Source organism: Colobus angolensis, unplaced genomic scaffold, assembly GCF_000951035.1.
Source record: "Colobus angolensis palliatus isolate OR3802 unplaced genomic scaffold, Cang.pa_1.0 Scaffold63, whole genome shotgun sequence".
Classification (NCBI taxonomy): Eukaryota; Metazoa; Chordata; class Mammalia; order Primates; family Cercopithecidae; genus Colobus; species Colobus angolensis.
This window is the reverse complement of record NW_012119932.1, coordinates 1984732-2002173: the sequence shown is the minus strand read 5'-3', so window position 1 is coordinate 2002173 and position 17442 is coordinate 1984732. Positions and strand designations below refer to the sequence as shown.

The window sequence follows — 17442 nt, the reverse complement described above, 5'->3', positions numbered from 1 at the left end:
GGGAAGTCGAGGCTGCAGTGAGGCATGAGGGTACAATTGCACTCCAGCCTGGGTGACAGAGTGAGAACCCATCTCAGGAAGGCAGGAAGGAAAGATCAATTAACACAAGTACAAATAAATCCTTACCACAGAAACACTTTACTGCGCTGTTATTGGGAAAGTTATTTGCTATGTATAATGGGTTCTTTAAAAAATTTTTTTCTAAGATGGAGTTTCACCATGTTGTCCAGGCTAGTCTAGAAGCCTTAGTCTCAAGCTATCCTCCCACCTCAGCCTCCCAAAGTGCCAGGATTATAGGCATGAGCCACTGCATCTAGATATAATAGGTTCTTGATTGCAACTATTAATTTGTTCCTAAATATCTGCTGGTTTAACCACACACTTTTTTGAGACAAGCAGCTAGGCAGGAGGTATGCTGAGTAATAGAAGCAGACAGTATATTTCTCTATTGCCTAAAAATCTTAGACAAGTTAAAACTGCTCTATTTAAAGTAAAAATTGAGGCTGTTCTATCAAAGAATTCACCAAGATGAAATCACAGATGAATATAATTTTATTTTTATGTTATGAAGACTTTCGTAATTATCCAGCACATTTCCCCACATTTTGCTAAAGACTAATAGTCGTGACTGGGCTCTGAACTGGGAGACCTTGATGTCCATCCTCTCTAGCTTGCAGGGTACGAGCAAGTGATTCACTTTTAAACATCTCAGTTCCATGGCGAGAAGCAATTAGATTATACTGTCTTTAAGATTTCCTTAAGGTTCTCTTTACAATTCTATGATCACATACGTGTTGGGGCAAATTACTCTACTTTTCTACAGAGACTGTTAGAAGTAGTTACGCATATCATTGGGATATCCACTATATTACAGGCATGATATAACACCACTATGGATAAGATGAAAAGGCTATCGTAATAACAGGTTAAGAAAAATGCACCTAGAGAAAGGAAAAGCAGGGATTTCAATAGAGTTAACAAAACTGTTCTAGATTAAAGAAGTCTAAAGAGATTTGATAATGAAATGCAAGGAATGATCCTTGACTGCATTCTCTATAAGGAAGTAAAGAATATTACTGGGACAATCTGGATAAACACTGCACATTAGATAATAATGTGTTGTACTTACCTTAGTTTCCTGAGTATGAAAATTACTCTGTAATTATATAGGAGAATGCCCCAATTCTCTGGTGATACATGCTGAAGTATTTAGGCATAGTGTTATCTCTACAAGTAACTATCAAATGATTCAGAAAAATCTCTACAAGTAACTATCAAATGATTCAGAAAAAAAGTGTGAATTTACAACTGATGAATCTAGGGTAAAGGATTTGGGTGCTATCATTTTAGCAGTTTTTCTGTATTCAAGATAAAAAGCTGGGCAAAAAGATGAACATCACAAGTAACAGAGACATGATAAAATATTTTTGTAAGAATTATAATTTAATCATATGGAGTCCTATTATGATATTTAAACATGATACGTAAAATTCATGTCTCATTACAAAATATAACAATGGTTTAAGCAGTCTGACAATTCTAGTTGCTACTGCCTCAACAGAGCAAAATTTAGATCCACTGACTTGACAAAAAACTTTCTAAGAACTATAAACATCCCACAAACTACTCAAATTGAGGGAACACAGATTGTGTAAAAATATTATTAAAAAATTAGTGATTTCACTGAAAAGGCAAGACTATAGTGTAAAAATGCATACGAAAAAAACTGATAGTACTTCTGAAATATTTACAGATGATACGATGTTTGGGATTTGTGTCGATGGTCCTAGAGGGAGGGAAGCAGGCGGCATGCAGAGGAAACAGAGTTGGCCGAGTGCTGATCATTACTGGAGATGGGTGCAGGGAGGCTTCTCGTTTTCTTCACTTCTGTATATGTCAGGACCTAATTTTCACATTAAAGAATGGCCTAGATCTTTGTATTATGCTAAAACTGCACAATGAGAAGAATATGAACTTTTGAGTTTGTATCCCAAGTCAAAATCCAGTATTCTTCTATCATAATATTGTTTTAGGAATTCATTTTTTATTATACTTTGTTGCTCTGTGTCATTAGACACAGAGAGGAATTCATTTGAGTATCAACCATAACAATCAACAATTCCCCCCTAAAATATTTCAAATTGTATGAAACAATTTACCTTAGATTTTGTTGAGTCACTAGTAGCTGAATCTGTGAAAAGTTAAATAAAACATGGTCAGTATCAGCCAATCTTTACTGCTTTCCACAAACAGTGCAAAACTTATGGAAAGACAGGCACAGAACAAAATGTGAAAGCAAAACTCAAAACAAGAGAACACAGTGGATAGTCAGAGCTCACAAAGATGCAAGCTGCACCACAGAAAGCCACCGCCATGAAAGGATGCTGTGAATTGTAGGCAGAACCAGCTCAATGATAGAAATGGCAAAGGAGCCCTGTACTAAACAAAAACAGAAATACTCGTGTTTATTAGATTTTCTAAATATTAAATCTAGCAATAAAGAAGCTTTAGGACAGTGTAACAACTTTTTTTTGTTTGTTTGTTTTTTTAATGTACCACATCCTGTATCGGAGACTGATACACAATGCAGAACTTTTAAGAGTGTTAGCCGCCCTAGCTACAATTGAGACACTCATACTGGTATGTTTATGTTGATTTTTGTCAGACTTAAATTTTCTAAGCATTATGCTGTACACGTATGGATGCAAAAGAGGCATTAAGATAATCTTGCTTCCAGGTCACTTTGGTTTTATATTAAATAATGTTTATCTTTGTGCTTCAGACCTCAGTTCCATAGCAGTGCAGTGAGGGATCCTTTTGACTAACTTGCTACCAGTTTTGCAATTATCTATTAACAAATGCTATTATGGAAATGGAAAAATGGAGACCATAATTTTACTGTCTGGCAAAAACTCAGATTATACAATAATAAAGAGGGTAGGAAGGGGCTAGCAATATTCAGGATAATACCAATTTTGCAGTTTCATCTTTCAACATTAGGGAAATTGGTTTTCAGAATAATGAGCTGAGCCCCATGCCACGCCCCTTTTAACACATGGCTAAATGCTTTATGACTTTAAGAACTGGTAGACCATACCATGCTATTTCTCCTCAGGGTCTGCTTCAGAAATAACAAGAAACAGCAGAAAAACTTTTAAGAAAGTAGTATTGATCTGTTTACAATAATCTTAAGAGAAACTTTACACCACAGATCAACTATGTTTGCATTTACAAGAATCGGGGGTTTCTGCAGACAAGGCAGCTACAGTGTGGACAACAGTCCTCCTTCTTCCTACAGTTCCAGCTGTCCATCAGGGACATCACAGAATCCACTAGTGACATTACCGTGTGATAGACTCCTCCCACTTCGCCTGTTCAACATCAGTATAGATTTGCCTGTGTCAGTAAGAGCTGAAACAACCCTTTAGGACTAAAACAAGAACTAGAGACAAAGGGAGAACATTGTGTAAAACAACATGCTAGATTAGTGCAACAGTTTGGCAGCAGAAAGTTTTCATTCAAAAGAGCCTAGAAGAACTAATACTTAACCAAGCATTAGGGTGGCAACAGGAAACGGAAGAAAATAAATCTCAAATAGGCTGGCTTTTTACTGTGACAAATAAAACACTGTTATTTATGAAAATGGAGCCCATTACCAGTTCAACAGATTTAACTTGCTGCTTTTAAACAGAACTCCTGGCTCAAGAATAAGAACTACTTATACAGCCCAGATCATACTTTCTGCCATCAAAGCAACCACATACTCAGTAGCATATATCTGTTTTACCAGAACTCCTAGCTCAAGAATAAGAACTACTTATACAGCCCAGATCATACTTTCTGCCATCACAGCAACCACATACTCAGTAGCATATATCTGTTTTACCTTGTGATGACTATTACATGGAAACTGTGAATTAAAAAAAAAAAAAAAAAAAAAGAACAAAACAGTGGTTTGCATGCTCATTTCCCTCATAGTTCCATTCTGACAAACATTACATTACAACTGCATGCACTGCTAATGGCATTAGAGTCACTGGAAGATAATTCAGATCAATCGGAAAAGGAAGATTAAGGTTTTTTATTAGTAGAAAGGAAGAGAAAAAGAAAAAAATCATAAGTAACAATTCACTACGATTGATTTGCTCTTTCATATTGTAAGAATGTAGCTTTCAGCCTAGAGGGTCAAGACTGCCCAGGCAAGAGTTACCTGATACATCTCCTGGGGAGACTCCTGTCCTTCCAATGTTGGTGAGTAAATGATCTATGTTTGGCACTGGCTGGGAGTCTACTGTGCTTTCCTCCTGCACTGTTGTCTATGGTTAATAAACAAAGATCTCTTCATCATCTCTTCAAAGATACTTTCTTTAAAATTTAAACAACATTTAGTAAAAGACACATTACTAAGTAAAGCACCTGTGCTTAATGTTTTTACATTGTTTACGAATAATTAACTGCAAAATAAGCACCGTACTGGTATATTCATTAGATCAGAAACTGAGCTAGAGACCTGCTTCCGGGGCGCAAAGCGGACAATAGCATACAAAGCAGGAAGTTGACATTGTTGGCGCGCCAGGATCTTGTGTCCCAAATGAAACTAACTGAGTACAAATGCTGACGGACAATACTTACAAGAGGCTCATCAGCACCTTCTTCTGTGAAAAACCAGTCATGCTAAAATTTAAAAAAGGTAAGAGAAATTAAACAAGCCTTTAAATATATTGAGATCTTGGAGGATAGTATAGAAAAAGGGTAATTTTTTTAGGGAAAAATATTACAACCAACCTCTCTGACCAAATAGTGGCTGCCCGTGAAAATGAATTTTCTTGTAGGGATGAAGCATGAACTTACGTGCTGGATGAGCGTTTCTACGATCTTGTACTGGTCAGGCATGTGGGTGACCATGTGGGTCATGTTGTCTTCTGATGTTCGAACAAGGGTTGGACCAAACACTATTGCTAGGTTTCTTGGTTCCATCTGAATGGGAAATACCAGAATTTTTCTTAAAGAAGTAGGCTGAAATTCCCATTGTAGGATTTTTGATGAAAAAGAATATAAACAGAAAAATGGGTAGGATTTTTGATGAAAAAGAATATAAACAGAAAAATGGCTTTGATGTAGATTTAAAAAATGCTTTCTAGAAAGATTTGTTTGTTTTTTTTTTGAGACAGGGTCTCACTGTCACCCAGGCTGCAGTGCAGCGGCATGATCATAGCTGACTGCACTCTCGACCTCTTGAGCTCAAGTGATCCTCTTGCCTCAGCCTCCTGAGTAGCTAGGACTATAGGTATGTACCACCATGCCTGGCTGTTTTTTAAATTTTTTTTTGTAAAGATAGAATCTTATAACGTTGCCAAGGCAGGTCTTGAAATCCTGGCCTCAGCTTCCCAAAGTGCTACGATTCCATGTGTCAGCCACCACAAGTGGCCTAGTTAGGATTTTCAAAGCAAATGTGTACAAAATGTTTCTTCTGCATTAATGATAATGTGCAATGCATACTTAGCATTCATTTTTTTTTCCAAGAAGTCTTTGATTGAAAAAACTGATTTGGTTCAAAACGAGGGTTACCAAAGCTGGATTAACTGATAAAAATGTTAAAATCAAAGGAAAAAAGGCTTGCAAAAGATTACAGGCACACTTGCAGTCCCAGCACTTTGGGGGACCGAGTCAGGTGGATTGCTTGAGCCCAGGAGTTCAAGACCTCATCTCTACTAAAAATAGCCAGGTGTGATGGTGTGTGCCTGTAGTCCCAGCTACTCTGAGGCTAAGGTGGAAGGAGGTAGAGGTGGCAGCCTGGGCAACAGAGTGAGACCCTGTCTGAAGAAAAAAGGAAAAAAAAAAAACCAACATTCCTTCCCCTTGAGAAATGAAAAGTGGAAGAAGTATGAAACATTACAGATTTTCCCTCTAGTACATCAAAATCACTATGTGTAAACACCCAATGGTTGGAAATATTACTTTTGACCCATTTTTACCTGAAACCAATCTTCTGAAGCTCTTTGGTTAGGTCTGCTTTGCTCTGAATGCCTCACTCTTTTGTATACTTCTCTGTTTATGCATTAATTTCCATATATGGTATTCCTTGTTTAATTATCATATTGTCAAAGGTATGGATCTTTTGCTTTCCTTCATTAAATCTTACGGTGTCTGATATATTTTGAATTCAGTATTTGATTAAAAAAACTTTAATCAACCCTAATAACATATCAGGGGGCTAAAAATCACCACCGAACTCAAAAAGCCAAACTGGAAAAAAGAGAAAAGCAATTGCTGCACACCTAACATGTTAACTAGTGTAGCACATACATAACGACACCATCACTGCAGAGGAATTGTGTTGAAGTCAGGATTTTTCTAGAGAGTTGGCTTGATAGAAACTATGTGTAGGAAAGGTGTACTTAAAACTGGGCACGCAGAAATGTTTCTGATCTCCCTCTTAGAATATGTACTCACCCTACTCTTCAATCTGTGCTGGTGTTGGTGGCTCAAAAAACACGAGTCTACCATCTCAAATGCCTTATGTAAGATTTTTCCTAGATTCTTGATTATGATTTATGTTTTTAGACTAATGATAACATGCATTAATATTTATATGTATACACAGTAATATTTTATCTGGGTAAAAACTGATAAAATAGTGTACAGTTTATTCATAAATTTAAAAATTCTATTTTTAATATTCCATAAAATACCATACCCCTTCTTCAAGATTCAGTGTAATTACATTAAAAACACAAAAAATTCTGCAGTAAAGACCTATGCAAAAGATTAATTCAGTACTTTCTAAACTAACTAGACCAACACTCTTCTCTGTACTGATGAATGATGTAATAGATTTCAGGAAACACTGAAATTAATTAGAGACTACTTCAGCTATAATTATATTGACAACTCTTTGGCTCCTACAGTATGAACTTCTGGAAACAGTCTAGGCTTTCATTTCCTTTTTTTTTTTTTTTCCCTAACCATTTTGTAGCCCTATCACTATGGAGGAAATTGAGCATCTAAAGGAAGTAAGCTTCTTGATTTGCAGGTAATAGAGGTCGACACTCTTCTCATATCAGTCCTTACTACAACTTCCAGAACATGTACAACCACTAAACTGATCTATCTAAATCACTCAGAAAAGAGTGTCAGCAATATTCCTGAGCTTGTGGTATTCTTTCATTTTCTTCTCCAGAAATTAAAATGACTGTTTCAGTACTTTAAGAAGTAATGCCCTTGATGAGTTAAAAATCATCATTTTACAATCTCTGATGATATAATGGATTTAGGCAATAATCATCAAAAAACTAAGTTAAGACTACAACCTGTCAACCAAAATACCATGTGTAGACCTTGTTTGGATATTGACTTAAGCAAATAACCCTACAAAGACACTTTTACAATAAAAAAAAAATGAATGGGGTTGGGCATGGTGGCTCATGCCTATGATCCCAGCACTTTGGGAGGCAGGTGGATTGCCTGAGGCCAGAAGTTTGAGACCAGCCTGGGCAACATGGTGAGACCTTGTCTCTAACATAACTTTTAAAAAAAGAAAAACTGAATGTGAACTGAGTATTAGACAATATAAAGAATATATTTTGTGGTGTTTGACAAAGAAAATGTGGCGGTGTTAAAAGGGATGAAAATGACTTATCTGTTTATGTCTGTTTTCCCTGTATTCTATTTGGCCTTTTGACTGTTGTAGCGTATGCATATGTTACCTCTTCAAAATACTGATATACAGCTGAAAAATCAGAGAAGTAAAATTTCTGACTTTTTCATTTTTCTTACTGAATAATCATACAAGAAATCTTTTAAAATATCCTTTTAAAATGGTGACAACTGGTATTTTGGGATCTTTTGCTTTTAAAAACAATTTTAAGAAGGACTTACCTAGTTTGATGTTGAATTTATAAACCTTTTATTGACTATTTGGCATGAAGTAATGAAGCATATCTTTTAAACTAAAGCCACTAAAAGTACATTTCTCCAATAAGCCTTTAACATACCTTATTTTTTTCTGAATTTTCTGCCACTGTCTTCAGATGAGCTGAAAGGAACTTAAGTGTTTCATAATGATGTTCAGGCAAATCGTGAATCTGAAACAGATTATTTTCATGACGGATTTAGAGGCTGAATTTTAGTTGTGTCCCCCAAAATATAAAATAATACCTACTAGTCTTTTTAATGTTTTCAGACGATCTAGAGGATCTTCTTTACGATTGGCTTCAATAAAATCAGCATATTTATCTGACGACAAGAACAATGAAACAAATTTATTTTAAATTGCTTAGGTGAATTGTAATCTAGTTTCTCTTTAAGGATTAATTTTAAACCACAACATAAGATTTCTACATAGTCTTTGAAATGTAAATCTCTAAAATGTAAGTTCCCTGCAGGAACCATCCTATATTTACACAGCCTCTCCATTCTTCCCCCACCCTCCAACATCATCTAGTAAAAAGTGTCTTACATGGCATTTAAATACTTGGCTTGACTGAAAAAACATTTTTCTACTCATTGTACCTTATTACGTCAGAAGCCATTTGAATGGTAACAATAATATTAATTTGGCTGCAAACATGTATGAACAAGATAATACATATGTCAATGAACCTAAACAACTTTTATGTTTTTAATATATGAGGGAGAACTCAACAAAGCCTTCTGTTTCCTTTGACCAAGACATTTTGTCCTGGTTCAATTTAATATTCTATGGTTTTCCAACTGTAACTTGAACCATTTCATCTGGTATCTATCTTTCATGGGAGTTAACTCACCATTTGTGAAGAGAGGCTCAGGGAGTTTTCTGAAGAAGGATTTCAGTAAACTGCTTATCACATTCAAATCTCGCCATTTCTAGGTGTACAAAATAGAAATACAGTATTTTCATATCCAATATCACCAAAGGGAAAAAAAAGGATCAGTTATTCAAATAAGCAAACTTACATCATCTTGTGTATCAATATCAGCCATTCCCTTGTTGAGTTCTTCTTGCATACTTGAGATGGCTGCATTATTTCCAGGAACTCTATAAATACCTGTATATTCAAGACCTCTTTCTTCAACTAATTTGCAACATATGTCAACTATTAATGGAATATACTGAAAAACAAGAAATAAACATTTTATTTAATGCAGCACAAATGTTTAGTAATTGTATATCACAGTTAAAATGCCCCTTTCGTCCAAAAGGAAACATAAATTGCTGTTACGTAATATAAAGAATAGAGACATTACAGATCTGGGAATGGAAAAAACCTGCAAGAGATATTTGAGACAGTAAGAAGACAAATAGTAGACCGAGAGAAAGAGGGGGAAAACATTCTGAAAAGTAAGAACCCCCAGAGAGATAACATTCTGAAAAGTAAGAACAGGTAAGGAGAATGTGGAAACCGTTCAGGTGAATAAAGAGACAGTCAAGAAAAGGAGGAGGTAAGAGTAACATCAATTCATGATATGAATCCTAGCATAAATATATACACATACATTTACATGTATTATACTTTCTTAATTAGGTCCTTGTTCTCATCCTTGTTTTAAGATGCTAAAAGCAGAAACACAAATGATTTGAAGATGAATTGTTACCAACCACTTCAGACACATTCCTAATGGTTGAATAATTATTCAATTTCAGAGTCAATACATTAGAAAAACATTACAGGTCAGAAATAGTTAGGGAAACTAAGGTCTGCTATGAAGAGGAAAATAGACTGACAGTCTCTGTTGTCTGAAAGGCTGTATACTCAGATCCCATTATAATCACAACCGAATTAATGACTTTAGGAAATCCGGTGGGCTGGTGTCTCCTACCCGATTAGTATGAGCTGGTGGGCAGTCATCTAGTCGGACGCCGAACGTTCCTGTAGCAGTTGGCTTTTTCTCAAATGTCTTTCTCATGATACTTGGAATGCCTTTTCTCCATGTGCCTTTGTCTTTTGGGGGACTGGTATCATCTTTTGATTGCCAGTCAAAACAACATAATAAAACGGAAATGAGTGTTTAAATCATGACTTTAAAAACATTTTATCAATGTTTACATAAATCCAAGTCCTGTAATATAATACATCGTATATTTAAGAAAAATATGTTCTCTTCCATATAACTTATACTTCTTCATTCTTTTATAATGTGTGCTATAATTTTCTTTAAAACAGCAAAAAAAATACAATCAGTGTGTCATCTTTATAGTGAGACTTCAACAAAGGGAAAAATAATAGTTTTATTTCATAAATGATAGGACCTGAATCCTCCGAGTCATTTAAATTTGTAATATCTCTGATTTAAGTATTGTTTGTATTTTCCCTCACTTTCTCTTTATAATGAAGCTGGTGTCTTGGGCCTCACAAAGGGAAAGGCCCAATGAGCCCAGACCAGGCCTACTGTGAATTTTGAGCTAGTTGACATGGGGCCTGGTCAGTAGAAATGGTACAGAAAACATAAACGTACCTCTCTGATGCCAATTTTAAATCATCGTACTTATTTGTTAGAAAGCTAACATCAATACCTTTACTGAGAAGTTTCCTTTCCGACTCTTCCTTTGGAGAGTGTGGGCTTTGAGTCTTTGGCTCTGATTTAGCACCAAGCAAAGTTTGCCTGATGCTGAGACTCTGGCGAGGTGTTTTTGGCAACTGCTCTGCTTTGCTGTTGAAGGAAATGACATTTGTTAACTATTACAGTAATGCCCCTCTATCTGTGGTTTCAGTTACCTGTGGTGAGCCATGGTCTGAAAATATTAACTGGAAACTTCTTGGAATAAACAATTCATAAGCTTTCAATTTTGTACAGTCCTGCCCAGAATAAGAATCATCCCTTCATCCAGAGTAGCCACACTGTATACGCTACCCGCCCGTTACTATATGGGAAAAAGTATAGTGTAGAGAGGATTTGGTACTATCTGCAGTTTCAAGCATCCACTTGGGGTCTTGGAATGTATCCTTGCAAATAAGGGGGATGACTGTACTGATTTTATATCCAAATTAACTGCAGGCAAGGTGGGATTCTCACCTCATCAGACTGTTATATTCTTTTATTCTTCGACTAATTAGATCCCTGTTAGTGACTCCAGTGTCCTACAGAATAAATAAAGTAAAATTAGAAAATCAATTCTAAATATCAGTTAAGTGATGATCCTTACTCTTTTGAGGCTTTGTATTGTACTACTTTGCTTATTTTACAAAAACATTACTATCATGTGTTCTCAGTGGAGCTGTTTCAAAGCTTCTATTCAACATCACCATGTGACAAATGTTCCAAGTGCCTCCCAGCATTGCCAAAGGGTTTTGTTTCTTTTCTGTATCCATGCAATACCTAGGGTAGTACCAGCAAGTAACAAGTGTTCCATACTCATTGAACTGATCTGTCCATTTAAAAATAAATGACTACGAAGCAGCCAGTGTTTTCTCTAATACCAGAAAGAATGATCAGCATTTAAGAAAATATACGTATAAGTGATTTTTCTTCAAAAAGAAAAAGAAATATAGGTGGATAAAATATGGAAACAGACTGCCAGAATGTGTTAGTGACTAATTTGTAAGGAGAGTGAAACCAAGGATCAACTAGTATCAAAAGTGGCAGTTATATTACCAGAAAAGAAAAAAAGAGAAAAGCTTAAAGTTGGCTTGATTTTTCTTTTTTTAACCTCTGTGAGTTAACTTGTATAAAATGCTATATGGTAAACCCAGAGTTGACCATAATGTGATCCTTTTTTTCCTATTCATTCCAATTACACATTGATATTGAGTGGGGTTCTCAATTTTGTTTTTAACTTGCCTCGTTTTGATTGATACAGTTTACAAAGAATATAGTCTTTAAATACAGGAGTAAGTTATCTTGAATTTAAATAGACCATTCCAACTTATCAGCTGAGAGATCATATGATTAAGATCTAGAATAAGACTGTCTGGATTTAAATCCCACCCCTGATGCTTAAGTCGCTGTGTGACCTTAGGGAAACGATTCAGCCTCTCCTTGCCGCAGTTTCCTTATTTGTAGAATGGTGATGATAATAGGACACATTCATATGGTTGCTGAGATTAATGCATGTAAAATGTTTAAAATAGTATCTGCCATATGCTATGTGCTCAGTGAATTACTGTTTTCTCATCTGTGAAACTGGGGAAAATACTTGTGTACCTGTGTGTTAAGATTAGATGGTGGTGATAATAGCTCACACAGGGTAAATGTTTATTACCCGGCAGGCATTCTTCATATGCATCCCCTCATTCAATCATCCAAACGGCTACTATGTGTCACAGAACAAGTCATCTGAAGGAGTTTTAACAATGACAGTCTACTGCCCGAGAGAATGCCTGACACATAGCAGGTGCCTGTTACACAGAACTCCTCTGAACTATTACTTAAAGCTGAAATCCACATCTAAGTTCTCATTCTCCCTGTTTATTTTGCAAAAATTCAGGTCTGATGCTATCTGTAGAGCGGGTAGTTGTATAGGTTGCACTGATAAAGATCTGGTGTTAACTTTTTAACCACAAACAAGGCAGAGTGTAAACTACCAAAGGAAAAAAGCACACTTTTCCTATGGTATATGTTTTAATACTTTGAATTGGATATAATGGAAATGACTAAATTAGAACATAATCTGCATAAGTTTACATTTAATGTGGGCATTCCTGAGTACTATAAGAGAACTCTGTGACCCTTTTTTGGTTATAATAAATGGGCATGAAAAGTGAAAACACAGTGAAGAAAAAACTGTTACTGATAAGAAAATACTTGAGCAAATGCTGACTTAATCATTGCTAAATTTGCTTGATAAAGTTTATAGTTATACGTACTTTAAAAACTATCTTTCCTGTTGAAATTCCTACTGCAAAAATATCTTGATGATCATAATTCTCAAATCCCTAAACACTGTTCTACATGAAAAAGAAAAGCTGGGCTGGGCGCGGTGGCTCACACCTGTAATCTCAGCACTTTGGGAGGCCGAGGTGGGCAGATGATGAGGTTAGGAGATAGAGACCATCTTGGCTAACATGGTGAAACCCCATCACTACTAAAAATACAAAAAATTAGCCGGGCGTGGTGGTGGGCGCCTGTCGTCCAAGCTATTCGGGAAGCTGAGGCAGGTGAATGGCCTGAACCCGGGAGGCGGGGCTTGCAGTGAGCTGAGATCGCGCCACCTCACTCCAGCCTGGGCAAGAGAGGAAGACTCCGTCTCAAAAAAACAAAAAGGAAAAAAAAAAAGAAAGCTGACTTACGATGTTTGAAAATGCAAGCTTTCTTAGAAACTATTGTATGACAGTAGGCTATATCATATTCTTGACTATATAATTCTATTAACAAAAATCATCAGTATCACTCTGCATTTATATGGTTATTTATACTGGTAAGTATGTTTACTGTAACTTAAGCACTGTAACAATCCTGTCTTTGAAAGATGGAAATGGATCTGGAATAACTTGGTCACAAACGACCAGGACTAGGAATGTAGTTCACTGCTTCTAAGAAGGTATGCAGAATATATAAATAACCTATGTTTCTAGTTCAGTGATGGTGATTTTCCAATATGTGACAATAGTATAAAACAGGTATGTTTGAGTTTTCCATCAACTGTTTTACATGAAAAAAAAAATAGCGTATTATAATTTTTTATAAAAATGATGTATCATATTCCTTAGATCTTTGTAAGAAAGTGTTGTGAAAGGGTCAGATTTCTCCAGTATTCTTTTGAACACCCACCCACCTCTTCGTTTAGGTTGCTGCTGTCCTGGATCGTCTTGATCCAAGCTAACATATCATCTCTGTCTTCAGCCTGAAACAGGCATTCGCAGTCAGATGTGGTGAGTCGAAACACATTTTTCCTCTTGGTCTCACTGTAAGAGATGTCTATCAAGCAAGCATTAACACTGATGGGCTGCTCTTCCTCAGACGGAGTCGTCTGCTCTCTTTTATCTTTGTACAGGTAAAGTGAATGACCCCGAAGGACAACGTACATCTGTTTCCATGGCCGAATACTTCCACCAACTCGCTAGAAAACATGCGACAGTGCATGAACAGTCAGTATTTGGCTAAATCTTTGTGACAGGATAAGCACATTAAGCAACATCCTTCCTCTGCGCTTACACATAACTAGTGTAGCAGGTGACTGATTTAGCTCAGTACCTATTTGTGAGGAGAGGAAGATAAAAATTGTGGACTGTAACTGAGTTATGCAGTGTATTCATATCAAAGTCAAGGACAGTGAAATCCCAACTTCAGTTGGGAAGGCAAAATGAACAAAGCAAATCAAAGAAAACAAATGTAGCAAAATATATCAAAAACAGTAATGGAAGAGAAAATTTAAAAATCAGTCCAAAAAACCTTTTGAGTGAAAGACTTACGACTTAGAGCACACAAATGACAGAAACTGCAGAAGTTCTCAATTGTATACTTAAAAATGTTAAACTCTTCTGACAGCATTAAAATATTCTTACATGTAAGCTGTCCAAATATTATAGAACATTTTTGCGGCAAACTTTTTTTCTATTGAAATCTACTAGATGCATATATTGATATTTTTATGCTTGTTTAATTTTTAAAATAAAAATGAAACTTATAAAGGTAACTTACAATAAACTGAGAAAAGAGATATAAAAATTTAAAACTGAATTGCCACTTCCTAAAGGACAATGGAAATAACCCATTGCTAATAAACTAATAAGAAAAGCAGAGTTCCTTCTTAAATACTTTGATTTCTTTTTTACATTGCCAAAACGTAAGACAATATATTCTACATGCAGCTGACACACAGGACAAAAAGTACTAAATTAAAGCAATAATTAGAATTTTTTTAAGGAATACTTTTTTAATGTAGAAAAATACATTTATACATTTTTTTTTTCACTCTTTAATCTGGGTATCATGCCATTTAATGTATACAGGTTTTATGGTTTATTTGTCAGGGTCTGCATTTCTGACATTCAGGGTGGCTTAGAAAACACACTACCTTGCCCTTATCGGTGACAAGGGGTCGGAAATGGAGCCACCCTTCCTTGGCAGCATCACTGAAGACCTCTGAAGAAGAATCTTTTCTGGACCCAGAGTCTTCCGATGACTTTTGGCTGTCTGCGATCTATAGAAAGGACCAAGAAAGCAAGGGAAAACAGCATTTTCCTTTATAAATATTTGCACATTGAAACTGCTTTGTGGAAAACTCTTATTTAATGTTTCAAGTGAAGGGCTATTTTTGAAAAATCCTAACTTTATATTTTAAAAAATTTCTAGTCTCATTTAAAAAATGTGAATTGACCATCATTTTTTAACCATTAAAAATAACAAATGGTATAATTTTCCTGTTCTCATCAGTTCACATTTTAGTGAAAAATGAGAAAATGATCGTTTTGTGATTTATGTCATTTGAAGAATGAAAACAGCAAGATGCAATAACGAATGGTGGAGAAGTAGCTAGAAATTGGTGATGCTATGGCAGGGCTTCTCTGAAGAAATAATATTTTGTTGAAATCTGAAGGAAAAATAAGGAGCCAGCCATAAAAGGTCAGCGGGAAGAGAAGTTTGGTGAGAATGTATAGCTAATGACTGTATATCATCATTATCACTTAAAATGTTCACTGATTAATGTGATCAACAAACAGCTAATTCTAGATCATTAAGGGTCTTTTAGGCCATGGTAGGAAGTGTGAAAGAAGCATTAAGTGACGAATCAGGGGAGTAGAGTAACTGAACACCCAGTTCAAAGCTCACTCTGAGTACTCTGTTGAGAGTGGATTCTAAAGGGACAAGCATGAAAAGAGCTGTGACTATAGGAATCCAGGTGAGAGATGATGTCAGCTTGCATTTAAGTAGCATAGGTGAAGACAGGAAGATTCAGGGTAGTCTGGAATTGATATGGGGGAGAGTGAAAAAGAAGAAACATGGCTAGTTCTGAGATATTTGGCTTCATCAAGAAGGTGAATGGAAGTGAACTTGCTGAGATGGGGAAAACTTAAGGGGTAACGGGTCTAATCATCATGTAAACCTTGAGTTGCTGATTAAACATCCAAATGACAGCAGCTGACATGAGCTGCAGTTCAGGAAGGAGGTCAAGGATAGCCATGTAAACTTTGGGAAACCTCTGCATAAGATCACTGAGGAAATCAGGGTAGATAAAGAAGGGTCAGAACAACTCTGGGCATTTCAACATTTAGATATTAGGTGGAGCAGAGGGGATGGAGAAGCAGCCTTTCAGTTAGAACGAAGAACAGGAAAGTGTGGCAAGATGGAAGCCAGCAGAAGAAAGTGTTTCAGGAAGGGAGCCGGAAATTGCATTCAATACCAGCAAGGGTTCAAGTTAAAAAACCGACGTAAACCATTAGTTTTGGAATCTGAATGTCAGTGTTATTCTGATGTGTGCTGAGACGTAGTAGAAACTATAGTTTTTTCAAGGGGTTCTGCTGTGAAAAGGAGTAACAAATAAAGCGGGATGTGGATTCCAGGAAGGTTTCTATTTTAATGTAGGATATAGAACATGGGTGCATATAACAGTGAACAAGTCACTGGAAAAATGGTGACTGTGCAGAAGGGGACTGAGAAGCTTAGAGGCAAGAGAATCCAAAGAAGTGTGGGGGTTGGTTTTTAATAGGATAATGGTACAAGCACAGCAATATTTATGGTAAGAATAAGGAAGGCAGCAAGTGTGGGTATAAAGGCAGGGGACTGGCTGGGGATGGTGGCTCACACCTGTAATCCCAGCACTTTGGGAGGCCAAGGTGGACGGATCACCTGAGGTCAGGAGTTTGAGCCTATCAACATGGCAAAACCCCATCTCTACTAAAAATACAAAAATTAGCCAGGCGTGGCAGGCGCCTGTAATCTCAGCTACTTGGGAAGCTGAGGCAGGAGAATGGCTTGAACCCGGGAAGTGGAGGTTGAGAAAGGCAGGAAACTGATATTTTTGGAGATGGTAAATAAGGAAATTCCTGTCTAATAGTTTCTATGTTTTCATGGAAGTACGAGGGGAGGGAGAAGAGAGAGAACAGGGGTGGAGTAGGGGGTGTTAGGGGAAGGCACGAAATAATTTCCAGGATAGAAAAACGTACAACAAAATACAAAAAGGACTGCTGGGCAGTTAGATTTCTGGCCTTGAACTGATAAAGTCAGAAAAATCAGCACAACGTGCATCAAGTATTACATACTTGAATATGTATAGAAATTAGAAGAGAACATTTTATACATAATATTTTCCAAATGTACTCAATACTTACAGAATAAACGATTACAATATTTAAATATTAAATGTCTACTGGGTAAAAGAAGTACTTCTCTATGAAGAGAGAAACTAAGGTAAGGAGAAACTCTAATACTAACCTTGATTCCCTTCAGACTAGATACGTGCTTAAAGGACCTGTTGGGAAAAAAATACATAAATATTTTCAATAAGTGCAAAAAAAATCTTTTTTTTTTTTTTTTTTTAGAGACATTTTTTTTTAAATGTCTACTGGGTAAAAGAAGTACTTCTCT

The 17442-nt window shown here is 36.2% G+C and overlaps 1 protein-coding gene across 3 annotated transcripts in view; it reads right to left on the bottom strand.

The window, feature by feature from the left end:
• The window catches only part of ARHGAP21 (Rho GTPase activating protein 21), a 134079-nt gene that overhangs the window by 3324 nt on the left and 113313 nt on the right, over positions 1 to 17442 (bottom strand). For all 3 annotated transcript variants that reach the window (XM_011963829.1, XM_011963827.1, XM_011963830.1), the window contains 14 exons: positions 17290 to 17326; positions 14933 to 15058; positions 13691 to 13975; positions 10993 to 11057; positions 10493 to 10629; positions 9799 to 9941; positions 8935 to 9090; positions 8766 to 8844; positions 8162 to 8235; positions 7995 to 8084; positions 4852 to 4977; positions 4633 to 4674; positions 4211 to 4316; positions 2160 to 2191 (listed from right to left, as the gene is read on the bottom strand). In XM_011963829.1, the coding sequence (XP_011819219.1) occupies positions 2160 to 2191; positions 4211 to 4316; positions 4633 to 4674; positions 4852 to 4977; positions 7995 to 8084; positions 8162 to 8235; positions 8766 to 8844; positions 8935 to 9090; positions 9799 to 9941; positions 10493 to 10629; positions 10993 to 11057; positions 13691 to 13975; positions 14933 to 15058; positions 17290 to 17326 (1498 nt within the window). The remainder of the gene's footprint in view (positions 1 to 2159; positions 2192 to 4210; positions 4317 to 4632; positions 4675 to 4851; positions 4978 to 7994; positions 8085 to 8161; positions 8236 to 8765; positions 8845 to 8934; positions 9091 to 9798; positions 9942 to 10492; positions 10630 to 10992; positions 11058 to 13690; positions 13976 to 14932; positions 15059 to 17289; positions 17327 to 17442) is intronic.